At 40.7% G+C, this 17,196-nt stretch overlaps 1 protein-coding gene across 4 annotated transcripts in view; it reads right to left on the bottom strand.

Moving 5' to 3' along the window:
- Positions 1-465: 465 nt before the first annotated feature.
- The window catches only part of col15a1b (collagen, type XV, alpha 1b), a 55,638-nt gene continuing 38,907 nt past the window's right edge, over positions 466-17,196 (bottom strand). For 2 of the 4 annotated variants that reach the window (XM_083929111.1, XM_083929112.1), the window contains exons 21-44: positions 17,114-17,155; positions 16,657-16,719; positions 16,204-16,239; positions 15,506-15,589; positions 14,895-14,960; positions 14,495-14,530; positions 14,070-14,132; positions 13,870-13,959; positions 12,587-12,622; positions 12,202-12,255; positions 11,488-11,544; positions 10,633-10,692; positions 9,804-9,848; positions 7,012-7,093; positions 6,799-6,824; positions 6,468-6,566; positions 6,028-6,181; positions 5,843-5,907; positions 5,547-5,678; positions 5,292-5,384; positions 4,683-4,757; positions 4,335-4,532; positions 3,960-4,075; positions 466-3,360 (exon numbers count right to left, since the gene is read on the bottom strand). In XM_083929111.1, the coding sequence (XP_083785237.1) occupies positions 3,138-3,360; positions 3,960-4,075; positions 4,335-4,532; positions 4,683-4,757; positions 5,292-5,384; positions 5,547-5,678; positions 5,843-5,907; positions 6,028-6,181; positions 6,468-6,566; positions 6,799-6,824; positions 7,012-7,093; positions 9,804-9,848; positions 10,633-10,692; positions 11,488-11,544; positions 12,202-12,255; positions 12,587-12,622; positions 13,870-13,959; positions 14,070-14,132; positions 14,495-14,530; positions 14,895-14,960; positions 15,506-15,589; positions 16,204-16,239; positions 16,657-16,719; positions 17,114-17,155 (1,995 nt within the window). In that variant the 3' untranslated portion in view covers positions 466-3,137. The remainder of the gene's footprint in view (positions 3,361-3,959; positions 4,076-4,334; positions 4,533-4,682; positions 4,758-5,291; positions 5,385-5,546; positions 5,679-5,842; positions 5,908-6,027; positions 6,182-6,467; positions 6,567-6,798; positions 6,825-7,011; positions 7,094-9,803; positions 9,849-10,632; positions 10,693-11,487; positions 11,545-12,201; positions 12,256-12,586; positions 12,623-13,869; positions 13,960-14,069; positions 14,133-14,494; positions 14,531-14,894; positions 14,961-15,505; positions 15,590-16,203; positions 16,240-16,656; positions 16,720-17,113; positions 17,156-17,196) is intronic. The other 2 variants (XM_083929110.1, XM_083929109.1) reach the window with 2 other exon arrangements.

Raw genomic sequence — 17,196 nt, 5'->3', positions numbered from 1 at the left:
TTTTCTCATCCTGCCTTTTTGTATTTGCCCTCCGTTTGAAACGCTCCGTTAAAGCACCTGTCTCTTTAAGCCCCCTCCTGAAAAAGCCCACTGTGCTCTGATTGGTCAGTGTTTCCGGGTTTCCTGCATCTGTGCTCTTGACGTCTCAACACTGTCTTTGCAGCTGGGGAACGACTGTAACGCCACTGTTTCTGAATACGCTTTGCACCTGCTTAATAATAAAAAAAAAACAGCTTTTCTTCATATCTGCCAATAAGATTTAAACTGTAACTTTTAACTGCAAATTAAAAACAAAACGACACATTTAAAGGTTTAGATGAACGTAAAGAAGGACACTAAAGGAGTCACTGCGTTAAAAAAACAAACACAAAATAAGACATTTATTCAGTGAGCACCAGTCAGTCAACAAACATTCTCGTTTCCTAGAAGTTTTGTTTGAAGAGTTATAATCATAATCATCATAATCAGACATCAGGAAGACAAAACATTTCAAACTGTCTTTGCCTCTGAGCCAGGCAGCCCTGTAACATCTCAACCCACGTCTGGTGAGAGAAAATCTTCAGTCATTTAGTGTGTGTCATATAAAACCTACCTCTACGGAGTAAAGAACAAAAACATTTGGACAGTAACAACACACACACACACACACACACACATTTATATACATACATGTTCCAACTTCATCAAAATCTGAAAGTGACCTCACTAGATTCTCTCACTATGTCCTGCTACTGTATAAATTAATAAACACTGATTTCACCTCTAATACTAACGCTAAAGCACGGATGTTAATGTTGACACTAGCTTTCAAATCATTTATTAAGCAGCAGGACTAAAGTTCAGCAGAAAACAGGAAAGACGATCAATCTTTAATATTGGATTATGGGATGCCAATTAGTGGATGCCCTCAACTGATGCAACATAACGCGACAAAGCTGGTGAGTCGACACATTTTCAGCAGAAGGCGCCATACTCTCTTTAATATTTGTTCCATATCTGTAGCTTCAACAATTAGAGAGGAACTTAGTGGTAAAATGTTTTTTTGGTTTACTCCAGACGGATTTTTTTGGCTTTTCAGTGGCCTGGGGAAAAAATGGAGGAACTTGAGCGATGCTGTGATCGGTTGACTTGCTAGGAGGACATTATTCACATACAGTGTATTTACATCTAAGATATGGCAGTATGACATGGTCACTTACGTCTGACATCAGAGGGGCTCTCAGATAAAATGCGTGATTAAAGAAATACGTCGTAACATGTGTGCATTATGTTTTCAAATGAAAATCTGGTGAATTTTCTCTGTTAACAAATCCTATTTAAAGATCAAAACCAGGAATTAATTGATTGAATTATTGTGCGTGTGTGTGCGCGTGTGTGCGTGCGTGTGTGTGCACATAAGCCACTGTGCCATAGAGCTCCATTTCTGCCCATAAACTCTAGAAAACACATCACTGTTACACTGAACAGTGACATGTTCCCTCAGTACAGGGATCTCACACTGTTTTGATTCAGTCCCATACAGCGTCCTGCCGCTGTGCATCCTCACTAGAGCCCCAAAATTGTAATAATCCACAACTGAAACTAGTCGCAAACAAATGCATCTTCCTCCTGTTGGAGCAAAGTTTGCTAAAACTCCTGGTTTTGATCTTTTCATGGGGTTTGTTGACAAAGTCAGTAATACAGAATGTTGCTAGCCTCAAAACATCGTCCTAAATAACTCACACCTCATTTTATTTCTTGCGTAGCCTGAAGTCTGTTCTGCAGTGTCTCCTCACAACAGCACAACACATTTTGACACAACACACATGGGTCTAAACTACAACACTGTCATGTTTGGATATGAGGTTGGAGTTTGTAAATGGACCACGTTTAATCCAAAATCTTGTTCCATAATTCCATTTACCACAAATCATTAATCATCCTGTGTATTTGACACCATTTTGTCGTATTTAAGACGTTCTGAGCCAGTGGTTTTCATCCCTTTCCCTATATGGAAACAATGTGTCAGATTTGTTCTAGGTGTTTAATCCATCACAGTGAACATTGAGTAAGCGTAGAGAATGCAGGAAGGAGTCCTACTGTATAACCTGGACGTGAGTTTGCATTGTTGTCACTTCTGCTTCCCTCGTCTCAAAGCTTTCTTTGAATGGGTTTTTGTTTTAGCTGCATGAAATAGGATCTGTGTGAAATATGAAACACATCACTTAGTACCCCACTCGTGAATTTTGAAACTTGTATGTCGTACCTGCAGCGCTCTGTTACTTTTGTCAGAATATGTTCTTGTTATGAGGCGATGCATTGACCAAAAAAACAAAAGTCTATTCCTAAACTGCATCACTGTGCGACAGAAACAACACTGAAATCAATATAGACCTTTTCAACAAGTTCCATTTATAGGCAACAGCCGTGTTCCTTGTTAACTTCCTGTTGGCTGATGTCATTCACATTCACTGCAACAGGAAATAAACCAGGACTGTTTTGGATGTTTATGTTTACATCTTTGAGAAGGTCCATATAATGCAAATGTGACACTGTAGAGAAATGGATGGAAACCGATGGCTGCATGGAAGTGAAGAAAAAATACTTTTGAAAAACAGTTGAGTAGTTAAGAAGATCAAACTTTGCACTGGCATGGTCTGTGATTCAGCTGTGCTCAGATCAGCTCGTGTCGGCACCTGATATCCAGGCTCGTCTCTCACTTTAACAGCACCAACTGTAAATGTCCTGTGTGATGCTGCTGCTGCGCTGTTACACGTTCATGGTGAATTTAAATCATTCAAATCTAGACTGGGACGGATGTGTGGCGACACTACGAAGTGATGGATTTCATTTGAGATGAAACTAAACAAAGTGAAAGGCACTCAGACGTGTGTGTGATCTGTATGTTGCGTGTGCTCGAGTGCAGGCTTGTATTTATCTGCATGTGCTGAACGAACAGTTGCCGAGTTGAACAAGTGCCTTCTGTCTGTGTACTTAAATGTAATTTTGACGCAGCGATTTATATCATCCCAATGTGGATATGTGCCTGCATGTGTTTCCCATTCAAATTCAAATCCATGTGCACTGTGTCACATATTCTACTCTGCACTTTCAGCACGCCTGCATGTGTGTTTGTGTGAGAGAGAGTGTGTGTCTCCTCAGGTCCTCTTTTGATGCGCGGTGCCCACGTACGTGTTCTCTATACACAGCACTATGTAGTGGTTGGAGCAGGAGCGGGTGTGTTGGCCTAACAGTCGTCCTGTCTGCAGCAGCGCAGCTTGGCCCGTCACCGCCATGTCGGCCGTCCTCCACGCCTCGCAGTAGTTAGTGGTCAGGCGGATGCCCATCGCATTGGAGCCGTGCCATACCAGCTTCTCTGGCCTGGAGAAGGAGGGGGAGGAGCTTAGTGAGTGGAGGTCACACGGGTAAGCTCTGTTCACACCAAAGATTTGCAAAGAGGTAAGTTGAAACGTGCAACTACCGTTCTGAAACCTGCCTGTTTACACCAATGCGACAAGACTAGGCGGCGTATCATTTGGGTGTAATGTCTCCATAGCAACCACTCTCTGTACCTAGCTGGGTTAGTTTGTAGCGTCTAAAACATGAATTACACTGATAGTGAGATACTTGCTACAGTTGCATTGTCGTGACTCAACTGAGTAAAGACTGTATTTTCATTCTCCGACTCCCTGCTTTGTTCTGTCCAACGCCGCTCTCTCTCTTCACTCACTCTCTAGCTCACTCGACCACCGCTGCTGTTCTCTCTCTCTGAGTCTGTGTACAAAACTTTGCCATTTCGTGCATCGTTTTGCTACAGTTTCTTTGTTGAACAACACACACAGTGTGCGACGGGCATGGAAGTACGTTATCTCTCGTTGCGGCTCCCGTATGTATATACAGTAAACTTTATTAAAAAGGTAGTGTGCTTGCTTATATGCACGCACGCACACACGCACACTCACACACACACTCACACTCACCATGCTGACTCAGTCATCACGTTACGTCCATCAAAGGAGTAGATGGGTGTGGACGGGTTAAATGTGCCTCCATTTCCAGAGAAGATGGACATCCAGCTACTGAACAACACTTCGCCCTGTGAGGAGAGAAGGATGAACCTCAAGGGGATTTCAACATGAACATATCTTCTGTTATGATTTCGGTATAACAATAAATCTGGAGGAACACAGCGGGTGTCGTCTTAATGTCAGTGAAAAACATTTTAACATTCAGAAATATTGCAAGAAAAACAGTAAACTCCATCATTGACCTACTTCTATTTTTTTTTAAATTTAGCTGAATCCGTATTATCTTTAAACAAAATGGTAAAATGTAAAAAATAAATGTGTCCTCACCCTGAGATTAACCACAGGCATGTCATTGCGGTCCGCCTTCCTCACAATGGTCGCCAGGTCCTGCAGGTGTGAGGACAGGAAGGCCCTGTAGGTGGCTGTTAGCCCCATGGAGCGTGCCTGCTGGTAGCACTGGAAGTCTGCACCTCGGATGCCACGCATGTCCCCTTTCAGTGGGGAGTTCAATGCTACCAGATGGAGCTGGGAAAAAGAAAATACGCTTGGTCCAAATCTGCCACATTATTCATCAGAGATCTGGCAGCAGTCAGGTGCGCCAGAATTGAAAATGAGCTTGTGTTGCACTAGTGTTGTGTGCGTGCCTGCCTGCCTGCGTGTGTGTGTTCCACTCACCCCAGGTACGGAGTTGAAGGTCTGTGGTAGTACGTTATAGATGGGCTGATATCCTCTATTGCCCTCTTGGAGCTCCTTTTCCACAAACACAAATAAGTTTATATTTAAAATATTTAAATGTAAAAGATATGTTTAAAGCTCAAAAAGATAACTTTCTATAAAAATAAGATCATGGACTCGACTGATAATCTGTGAAAAAAGGTATTTTTCCTCTGCTCCACCTGGTTCTGCTGCGCCTGAAGGAAAAGCCCGGCGCAGTGTCAAGAACTGCTCTGAACGCCTGAATTAAACTATGAAGTTCTGCAGCGCTGATCAAATATGAATCAGGTTTTTGTTTTTGTGTTACCTATTTCTCAACTAAAGTGTTTGCAGAAACATATTTCAGTTCAACTGTAAAATAAAAATGTCTGAGCAATAAATACACATAAATATACAAAATCAATACCATGTGTCATTTTTTTTTACAACATACTATACTAAGACTTTTTTATAAAAAAAGATTGCAGTGTACTGTTAGTCGAGCCAAAACCCTATACAAAAAAAAGTAATAATGATAAAAAATGTTTTACAAAATCAATACTGCGTGTGGATGTTTGTGCGTGTGAGTACCTGGCTGTGGATCTTTTGTTGTCGGCCCCACTCCCCAGTTCGGCTGAAGGACCCCGCTGAGGAGGAAGGTCCGGCATGGATCAACTCTCCGAGCTAACGGAGGAACGCACGCACACACGAACGCGCACACACACGCACACGCACACACACACACACACACAGCTTAACAGATGTGAACCCATGTTGAATTCCCAGTCAAATCCACCTTTATTAGGTTAAACGGTCAAACATTGAACCAAAAATGCAAATACACACCTGGATCTTGCGCCAGCCGTTGCGTGCTCTGATGTACAGCTCTCCTCCCTTCTCGGACACGTAGGCCAAAGTTCCCTCTGCAGCCCGGTGAGTCTCTCTGCTCAGAGCATGGCTCGTCTTGTAGGTGGTCACCTGAATATGCACAACATCATGCTGGCTCGTTATTTTACTACTAACTTTATCAATATGTTTACAGTACAGATTATACCTTACTTTTCTTATTTAGGAAATACTGTGCATTTCTTGTAGTGTACAAGATAGTCTTAGACAAGTGAACTCAATGGCAGGTATCTTACCAGGTCGGCGTATCCTGGAGATCCTGGTGGGCCAGGAGCACCAGGAGGGCCGGGTATACTTACACCTGATGATGACACATTAACAGAAACAAGACAAACACGCCAGTCAGCCTTGTGTAATACATAAGATCTATAACTTTTATGGATATATGCTGAGGTCTCCATCTCTTTACACATTCACATACTCGATCCATATGCAACTGGGAGTCCAGAGGGTCCAGGGGGTCCAGCGGGGCCAGGGGGCCCTCGGGTACCAGGTCGTCCGACACCAGGGGCTCCAGGCTGACCCATAGGACCAACAGGTCCTGGAGGACCCACGATGGACTCACCTTTTGGACCCTACAGGAACATATAAAGAGACTAAACGATCTGGTAATGATTGATTTTGATTTCTGAATTTTGGGTCGAACCTCAAAGATATGCATCAGCAGTAAACTCAAATGTGTTCAGGATCTGAAGATTAAAATGATTCATTCACATTCATGCAGAGTGGTTCGACTCCGTCCTGCGGCCCTTTGCTGCATGTCTCCCCCTCTCTCTCACTCCATTTCCTGTCTTTCCTATATAATAAAGTCTTGAAAAATGCCCAAAAATAATCTTTAAAAAAAAAATAAAAGGAACTCACCACAAGTCCTGACCTCCCAGGCAGTCCCGGAGGACCAGGCAGGCCACTGTCACCCTTCTCTCCCTTCAGACCTTGGTGTCCCTGATCACCTCTGGCACCCTGACAGATACAAAGAGCCTGAAGATCAACTACGTGCTGTTTAAAGATATCAAGAAGCTTATTTCATTGCCAATATTGACGCCTTCCTCTGATATTTTTCTCTTTCAATCCGTGAGTTCACGTTTATGAAAATCAAACTAAAGTATACTGCACACTACTGTATACTAGGACTTTTTTAGGATATTTCCTTATTTCCTATTATATCTGCAGTGTATGATGAATCCGTACTCACCACAATCCCATCTGGAAACCCTGGTGCTGAGAAGAAAAAGGACAATAAGTAAATGACAGGAGTTGTGGCAGTTATTTACCTTTAAAAAAAAAAAAAAAATTAGGTTTGATCAGTTTGTGTTAAACTGGGACCCGGGTGTTGGGTGAGAGAGCTCATCAATGGCAGTAAATGAGAAGACATTTACATTTACATTCAATGTTGTATAGGTCTTACCAGGTGTGCCTGGCTCTCCTGGTAATCCCACATCTCCTTTGTCTCCTTTAGCACCAAATGAGTCTCCCCCTGTCCCTGACTCCTACACACACACACACACACACACACACACGTAAACACAACATGGATACTAGCATGTTTGCGACAGCAGGCATGTGCACAGTGTACAGACTGCTGAACACACTGATTAAATGTATTCTTTTACATCTGTAAAGAATGTTAAAATGGTTAAACTTGGGTCATAATTTCAAAAACGACACAGAAGTGACTCGTTAAAACTGTCAGCACTGTAAAAACACCTGTTAAATACAAGGGATGCATGCTTGAGACAGCAGCAGCAGCACGTGTAACCTGTGATGGTTAAATGACACAAGGTTAGGGACAGGGTTAAAACAGTTTCATCATGGGTGAAGGTGTTTTACAGTAAGTTACTGTCTGTGACTTGCTGGAAGCTCATGTCACAACACAACTCGCCTCACAGTGAGAACTATCTCATTTAGAGGACGTTAAACAAACACTCAACCGTCAGCCTGGGATGATTTGTACACAGGCTGACCCTAAAAGGGCAGACAAATCCCACATTTGTATGAAACTGTGATATGGATTAATTTAGTGTCTATGTTGCCCTCATATTATTAAGTATTAATACAAGATCATAGCAACGGAAAATAAACAAACGCACAGTGCCTATAGAAAGTTATGATACCCTTTTGAAATAGTCACTTTTTTGTTTTGCAGCCTAAAATGATAATACATAAAAATGTATATTTTTCCAGCATTTTTTACACATTTTGCCTTACAAAAGTCAAGTAAAAAATATTTTTTACATATAATATTTCTTTCAATATTTCTGAAAATGAATGAAAAATAAAAATCTAGAATAGCAGGGTTGGAAAAGTGATGAGTCCCCAGATTTAATACTTTGGTGTTGAGGCACCTTTTGCTTTAATTACAGCCATTGTCTGTTTGGATCTGTCTCTACCAGCTTTGTGCACCTGGATTGGAAATATTTCCCCATTTTTCCTGCAGAACTGTTCGAGTTCAGTCAAATTCTGTGGTGAGCGGAGATGGACTGCACTCTTTAAGTCCATCCACAGATGTTTTGTAGGATTCAGGTCAGGGCTCTGACTCGGCCACGCTAGGACATTCACCTTCCTGTCCTCTAGCCGCTGTGTTGACCGATCTAGACAAGGTCTGGGTGGATCCATATGCCTTCCACTTCTGGACAATACTCTGAACGGTCCTCAGAGGGATAGTTAAAGCATTTGTAATCTTTTTATATCCTTCTCCTACCTTGTGCCTATCAACAACTTTATCCTGGAGGTCTTTTGAAAGCATATGTCCAACTATGGTGAATTCTTTGTGTTACCATGCACGACTAGGAGTGGACTCAAAAACACCACAATTGATGTCAGGTGGTAGCAAACTAACTTGGTGTGTGATCTGGAAGGTCATTGGTTATACCTGGGAATGTTTATTCTAAAGGGACTTATCACTTTTTCAACCCTGCTATTCTAGTTTTTCCTTTTTTATTATTTTTTAGAAATTTTGAAAACCAAAAATTTCACTTGCATGTTGTAAGGCAAAATGTGTAAATCCCGCTGGAATTTCTTTTTTTTTAATGTATCATCATTTCAGGCTGCAAAACAAAAAAAGTGACTATTTCAAAAGGGTGTCCTTTCTTTCTATAGGCACTGTACTTGTGAACCCTCTGGCTACTTCCCCTGTTTACAGGAACCTTAACAGTGGTGGGAAGTGAGAGATTTGAGAAAATGTGTGGTTGCTCACAAATTGATGACATTTGCTTTGAAAGTCTTAATAATTAATCGGATAATAAATGTAATGTAGTGTCATTGACATTTATAGAAGAGCCCGTCACCACACCTTAAACCTACGCAGTAACATTTGAAGAAAAACGACCCAAATTCCAATCAGAACATATCATGTCCATCAAACCTTTGTGGGTAGATTTTAATACGATTTAATATTTCCAACAGATTCTTTATATAACCAGGAATGGGCACAGTTTGCAGTCAGTCTTTCACCAACTTACGTGATTGGAATTCAGCCGACAGAAACGGCAGAAGCCAAAGAACTGAACAGTTTTAAAGCAGAACCCAGAAACCCAGCACCGTGAGAATAGACCGCACATTTATGAAAACATTTCCATCTACGGGGTGAAAGGCAGTCCAAAGTTTGATACATCTCGCATTTATCAAAAACCACATATATCGCAGTATGATCAACGAAGAAAGGAGCTTTTCTTTGGAATAAATAAAAACGAAAGAGCCTGTCGGGGCCAACGTTTGAGGTCAGAGGTTCACCGGGCTCCCTCTTCCCAAGAAGGACGACATGATGAGGACGGTAAAGACAGACGAGGCAAGCAGGATTCAGACCCCCTTTTAACAGCCGGCATTAACATTCAACACGGGTGATGAGACTGGGTTTAACAGGTGGTGGCTAATGCATCTTTAATCTATAATCTTGCAACTACTGAAATAGTTTTCGCACGTAGATCCAACCACAAATAAAGTCAAGTAAATAAAATACACGTTGATGTTGCCTGATGAAACGGGGCCAGAACCACAGACATGGAGCCTTTTGAAAGATCATTGGGACAGCAGGAGAGCCAAGAGGGAGAAGAGGAGAGAATGATAGGTAGGTTAAAGGGGGGGGCATTTGTAGCCCAGACCAGAGAGCTGCCATGCTGCTACACCCACACACTAACAGGACCACCGGATGGTCCGATTTCAAAATGAAACGGACCATCAGATGGTCTGACTCAGACTTACTCGTCCCTTTTTGCAGTGCGGTCGGGGGCGCACCGGAAACACTGTCTTTAAAAATTCAAAGAAGAGCGAAACACTAAACTGTAGATGAGCTTTAAAGACATGAATGAAGACAAAAATCAAAAAGAAGTGCACACAAAAACAAAAAACCACAGACAACACTCAGGGTTCCTTTTTTCTGTCAAAGCCAACACGGTATGTGTCATGTTTTATGTGATTTAGGAGATTACAGCATCTTTCAAAAGATTCTGATGAAGAATGTAGAAAATCACTTCATATCTTATGGAAACGTATGTACAAAAATGTCTATGATATCTTAAGAAATGTTCTATTTAATGCCATAACATGGGGATCGGTTAAGTTTTGGCAACAACATTACCATTAGGTGAAAGTACTAGTGCCACTACGTCACCTATAATTTCTACAGTAATAAATACGTGGATGAATATTAATTGCAGTGCATAACTCTTCACAAGTCTAATAAAATAAGCCTCTTGGATTTCTGATATTCCACTGCATTTGTTTGGACTTGTTTAAAGATATGCCTTACATATGTCTGTAAAACAAGCCTTTTAAGTACTGCAATGCAAAGTGTTGGCTGTGTATCATCATCATCATCATTATCATCATCATCATCATCATCATCATCATCATCATCATCATCATCATCATCATCATCATCATCACCATCATCATCATCATCATCATCATCATCATCATCATCATCATCATCATCATCATCATCATCATCATCATCATCATCATCATCATCACAGTCCACCAACTAAAAATGACCAATTAGAGAATTAAAAATCCACCAATGGAAACTTACTCCTTTCAGTCCAATAATTCTTCCTGGAAGTCCAGGTGCGCCTGGAGGACCTGGAGGTCCCTGAAAGAGAGAATAGAACCACATCAGTGTCACTGTCCCATGTCATTTGACAGTCCCATGACAGTCCTACAGCAAACAGTTTCAATGTGAAGTGTGTTGTGGAAATGGATTTCTTCAATAAAGATCAACAAACAGGATCAGCTTTTTCTCCGTGGTCTATTTTGACAAAGTATTTTCTTCTGCAGACAAAAATAGTTCACCCCTGCTTCCTCACAAAACTCAGAGTTTAGCAGGAATGACCCCGAGCCCACTGGTGCTCAGCCTTTTAGAGGAGGAACGAGCTATGCCTTGGTTGGGTGACGTCTTTAGACCAAACAAAACATGCCTTAGACATTACAATCCCTCTCTGAACTTCTCTCATCACAAGGTCTCTAAAACAGGGTCCACATAGGCCATAAAAAAAGTCATGAGTTATCTGCAAGAGACAGGATGTACAGAAGCACAGATATGCCATAATACCGTCATGAGGCAGTTATTTACGTTATCCATTTAGCACAAACAAGCTATGTACTAGTCATATGATCAGGTTAAACAGAGGAGACACTGAACTGCGTCTGACCTGACAAAACTATGATTATGAATTACAGATATCCAAAATTCAAATCAAGTGAAAACTAACTGATGGGACAAAGCAGTGATCGTAAACGAAAGGCCCACCCCACCACCAACGTCCTAAACTGAAGATTGAAACATATATCAGGAATGGGTGTCTTATTATCTGTCTTAAATTTTCAAATGCATTATTAATAAGGACTTAAACAACAAGAATCACAGTTTTTTTTCTTTTCCTCTTACCTGTAGGCCAACAGATTCTCCTTTATCACCTTTCCTCCCAGGCATGCCAGACCGTCCCTACAGGAAGAGAAACACATCAGTATTTGTGAAGGTATGAACAGTTCAGGGGTGCTTTGGATAATGTTTGAAAAGAAGGAAAATGATTACGAAAATAGGAATAGCTCTTCTGATTTTCTGAACCATCATTGATCAGCACATGAACTGCTGTGCTCTCCTGTTTCTACCCTTGGTCTAACGATCCTTCTCCTGATCCTGACGAGGCGACACGTGGCGCTCTTACCAGTGTAAATAAAATATCTTTGATCATATACTTGAATAGGCGTTTTTAATGTGCAGCCACTACCACAAGCACTGGTGCTGGTTTATCTGCAATATATAATTTAACAGTACAAGCACAAACCAACCAAAAACTGCAAATGTAAAAATCTATGAAATCATTGAGAGATAAAATTTTAATAAGAGGATCAAAATCACAGATCATGAGCAGTGTGGGAGGTTCCCCCCCTGAACCTGTAAATGAATCAGTGAATTAAAATAGATAAAAACAAATGAATGAATACTATTTTTCTTAGCACTAACAAATATATTATAAAGAATATATTGGGGTCATGCATCGTTCATATAGAAGTTTGAGTACCAGCACCTCAGTACACTCTATCTACAAAGGGGAAGCTCATTTCCTGACAAATGTACAACAAATAAAAAGGGACTCACTGGGCGACCGGGGAAGCCATATTCTCCTTTTTGTCCAGATGGTCCTATTGGGCCCTGGAATAAACAGAAACACAAATCAATTATGGTCCCTCACTAAGCATCTCATCTTCAACCGCTTGTCCCTATCGGGGTCGCGGGGGGCTGGAGCCGATCCCAGCTGACATCGGGCGTGAGGCGGGGTACACCCTGGACAGGACGCCAGTCTATCACAGGGCACATAGAGACAAACAGAGACACCTGCATGTCTTTGGACTGTGGGAGGAAGCCGGAGAACCCGGAGAAAACCCACGCAGACACAGGGAGAACATGCAAACTCCACATTTGTGTAAAGCTTGTCCTAATAAACATAAGTAAGTTATAAATGTTTTATTTGATATGAACTTACCATGAGTCCAGTAGGTCCAGGGAAGCCACGATCACCCTATAAATGACAAAGCAGTGCAGGAAACTGTGAACGAATACGACAAGGATGTTTCTCTGTCTGCAGGTTTGAATGAGCTGTTTCTCTAGAATACCCGAGGGACTGTTCACATCTTCACCATACCCCAACAGATACTTTTGACCTTGACTTCTGTATATAACAATAGTTGATAATATTTTAATTTGGCAGTGTTATGAAATTACAACAACCATATAAGCGCTAACATGTACTGTAACAGTAGAGTTGGTAAGAAATATTGACATCCAGTCTCCTCTTCTGTCTTATCCTATCTATAGAAAGTTATTTATATATATATTTATATTTATATCTTATTTAGTCACTCTTTTGTTTTACAGCCTGAAATGATAATACAAAATAACAACATTTTTCCAGCGTGATTTACACATTTTGCCTCACAACATTCAAGTGAATTTTTTTCCCTGAAAGTTCTGAAAATTAACAAAAAATGAAAACTAGAAAAGCAGGGTTGTAAAAGTGATGAGTCCCTTTAGAATAACCATTATAAACATTCTCAGGTATAACCAATCACCTACCAGATTACACACCAAGTTAATTGGCCTCCACCTGACATCAACTGTGGTGGTTTTGATTATTTCAGAATAAAATCAGCTGTTTTTTGAGGATTCAACTCATAGTAGTGGATGGTGACACAAAGAATTAACGTTAGGAGGAGAATATAAAATATTTCAATCGCTTTAACTATCCCTCTGAGGACCATTTATAATACTATCAAGAAATGGAAGGCATATGGCAAGTACTTCCAAGTTCTTGAGGAAAACCTGCAGCCCTCTGTTAGACACCTGAAAATGGGCAGGTGGTTCACCTTCCATCATGACAATGACCCAAAACACACCTCCATAAAAACAACACAGTGGCTAAATGACAGGAAGGTGAATGTCCTAGAGAGGCAGAGCCCTGACCTGAATCCTACAGAACAAAATGTGGCATAATGTGTAAATCACGCTGGGAAATATGATTTTAAGGCTGTGAAACATAAAAGTGAATATTTCAAAAGGGAATCAAGACTTTCTATAGGCACTGTAATTATGTGCAGCTAAACCTCAACTCTTTATTAATTTCCAGAACTGAGTATCTGTGGTGTAGTGAGGGACCCGGGCATAAAGAGGACAACCATTAATGTTGCAGGGATTCATTCATCAGACTCATGATCTTACTGTCTGCCTGTAAGGTAAGGCTGTGTCAGATAAGGGTAAGAGGTCCGGTACCTTAATGCCTTTGGGCCCCTGGGGGCCTTTTGGAGCCAATAAGAGGGATCCATCTGCAGCAATGGTCACCCCCGGCTCACCCTTCTCTCCCTGTTGGTGCAAAGAAACAGAAATGTAATGTTTATCTGTTTGGATATTTCATCATGTCGTTTATTTGCAAGATGATATTCGTTATTATCCACATTCTGTCTCGTTCTCACCTTGAACCCTGCTGGGCCCTGGATACCTGGAGGCCCTGTGTCTCCCTTTGGTCCCCTTGGGCCCTGTGGACGGATGAAAGAGTAGTGAGGAGTGAGTGGGGAGGATTGGAAAAAAGGAAGACATTGGAGTTTTGTAAATTCTTCGGTTGATGAGAAAGAAAATGTCATGGGTCCTGGATTTATGAAGGGCTTAAAAAATATATCAAAGTAACCCAAAAGGAAACAAAACACCATCTGTGGATGTAACATACCTACCCTGTTTATCCCAAAGACAGCAGAAGCAAAAATGAAAAAAAAACAAGTTACATTGCTTCAAATAGTTGTTGCATCTTTGTTCATAAACTGCAAAATACACATGTATTCAAAACACAGTCCACAGGTGAAACAAATGCTCAGCAGAAGGTAGTGTTGCAAAATGCTCTTACAGGAAATCCAGCTCTGCCAGCCAAGCCTTCAGGGCCCTGCAACACGCACACACACACGCGCGCGCACGCACACACACATAAACACACACATGCATGCACAGCCATAAACACAGATGTAGCAAAAGCAGTAAAGCTGGGTTAATGACATGCTCATACACAACATCATCAAACAGAGAAGCAGTCAAAATGCATTTATGATGCTACAATAAAGTGTTGCCTCATTCTATTTCAGCTTAAATATGTAACTGGAGAATCCCTGAACCATTGATTTCACCGATGTGAATGGTGGTAATGTATGTATCACCCTCTGTTCTTATCATCAGCTGTTTGAATGTTTGTTCATTCAAACATTTGCAGATGGAGGCAAGTAACATCTTAACAAAAGCTTCATGCTACGCACCACGGGCCCCGGTGGTCCTCTGATCTCTGTGAAGTTGAAGATACCGTCTGTGACATTGAGCAGCAGCTGTAGACACAATATGCAATGAGTAAATGTAGGCACTTTAACCATTTTTTATATATTTGTAGAAATGATCTAAATAGGTTCTCTGTAAAGGACAAAACTATCAACGTAGAAAAAAAGTTTTTATTTTCATTTTTTTAAAATATATTTTTAAAACTATGGAGCCCCTGAAGGGTCACAATGGCAATGCTTTTCTCTGGACCACTTTATTTCCCCTCACAATAACTTTTTTGTTACATCACGTTACATTTTAGGTTACTTCCAGGGCTGTCTCTGATTAAAGCCTGACTAAGACTCTTGATGTTCTCGACGAAACGAATAATTGATTTAATTTACAGATCTTTAAAACTTTTCTCTTCAAAGAATCATGCAAAAGCACCACTTTAAATCTGGTGTTTACATGATTATTATTTCTTTGTTGAAAATAAATAATTTCACAAGAAAAAAAAACATAAAAAATTACTAATCATCTAAAGAAATTTAAGTCGACCAATCAGTCAACCAACAAAAGTGTCATTGTGAGTATGTTTGTGTGTGTATGCACGTACATCTGGCAGATTAATGGTAGGTCCAGGAGGTCCGGGAAGTCCAGGTGGTCCTGGAATACTGACTCCATCAACACCTCGATCCCCCTTTAGGACACCAAATCCTTATTAGTAATTTATTAAAATAAAAATGGAATAAAGGGAAGCATAGTGACCAATATAAACTCTAACCCAGAAGCAATCAAGGAAGTTTACTTAAAGTGTAATTCTAGTGTAAAATAGATCTTTTTTTGGCACTTACACTCATTAAATAAGCCATCAAGACAGTTTTTTGTGTATGAAGTATTAACAGATAAATCTGGGAGAGTCGCTAACAGCCGGATGTGGCTAACAGTGATTAGCTTGGGGCATTACGGTGAAGGCATTACATTTTTTTTTAACCACTAATACTGCTCAAAATAACACCGAACCTCTGCAGCAGCATGAGAAGAGTCCTTAAACATAAAACAAAGCACCAGATTTACACTTCAACTTTAACTTTACTCCCTTCTTGCAGTGCAGAATAATACGTTTGCAGAAACAATGTCAATGTTTGATTCTGGTGACTGGGTTGCAAAAAAACACATTCTTTTTCTCATACTGAATATACCCGTATTCACCCTAAAACAGCATCACAAAGGTGAAGAACAAACTGTGCAGACTGCATTAGACTTCTCAGTATAACCAAGTATCTACATGTTGTCTGTTTTCTTCAACCCTACCTTGGATCCTGCATTGCCTTTTTCTCCTTTGGCCCCCTGTTGGTACAGAAAAGAGACATAAAACCTATTAATGTGTTGCTAACCATTATCTAGAACCATGTTATGCTTAAGGGTGATTTGAAAACAGAGTTTATTAAAATCATTTTAACATATTATCCCTCCCCTGATGACTAGAACAGGGATATTTCTTGTGAACAGTTCAGTGCTGTAGGCAGGATGCGCCTTTCAAACATTAACTTGTTTAAAGATGGCTGATGCAGATATTTGCTGGGAGAGTTTCACATTTTTAATATTTCAAGGTGCATGAGCATCAACATCTGCCCACATCAGCTTATGTTGGTCAACCTTGAACATTTCACCTCTACGAGTAAACAAACGACTTTGCAACCAATAATTGCAAATGTGAAATCAAGAATCATCCACATATTTGTTGTGTAAACCCATACTACTTACCCTAGCACCTGGTAGTCCAGCAGGACCCTGAAGACCCTCTGGTCCTGGGTCTCCTGGCTCACCCTGCAATCCCAGCATGGGCAGAAGAGAGTGATTTCACTGTTGTGTGTTTGACTGGAGTCGCATACATAATATGTCTTCTTCGTCTTAAATGATGAGAAATGCTTTTAAAGGACAGAACTGTTACTGTCAATTAGTGATGGCCAAGTGACCCTTTATAATGCCTCATGATCCATTTTCTTTATTTTCTGAGCCCACTAGATGACAACTAATGGTTCATGAAGCTTCATTCATTGTCATCACTGCTATCAATACACTCAAATCATAAAAGAGACTGAGGGAATAGCACAAAAATATACCTAAATGTATCATTTACTGACCACCTAATATAAATAGTAAAGACTGAAGATTATATAACAAAGGAATCGCCAGCAGTGTTATATCAGAATCATCTTACCTTGACAGACAGCCCTGGAGCACCGGGGGCTCCATCCTCACCCTACAGAAGACACGAGAGAGCATCTTACTGAGCAAGAAGGA

Source organism: Echiichthys vipera (assembly GCF_963691815.1).
Source record: "Echiichthys vipera genome assembly, chromosome: 15".
Taxonomy (NCBI): Eukaryota; Metazoa; Chordata; class Actinopteri; order Perciformes; family Trachinidae; genus Echiichthys; species Echiichthys vipera.
Note: the sequence above shows the minus strand (reverse complement) of the source record. Positions and strands in the feature narration are given on the sequence as shown.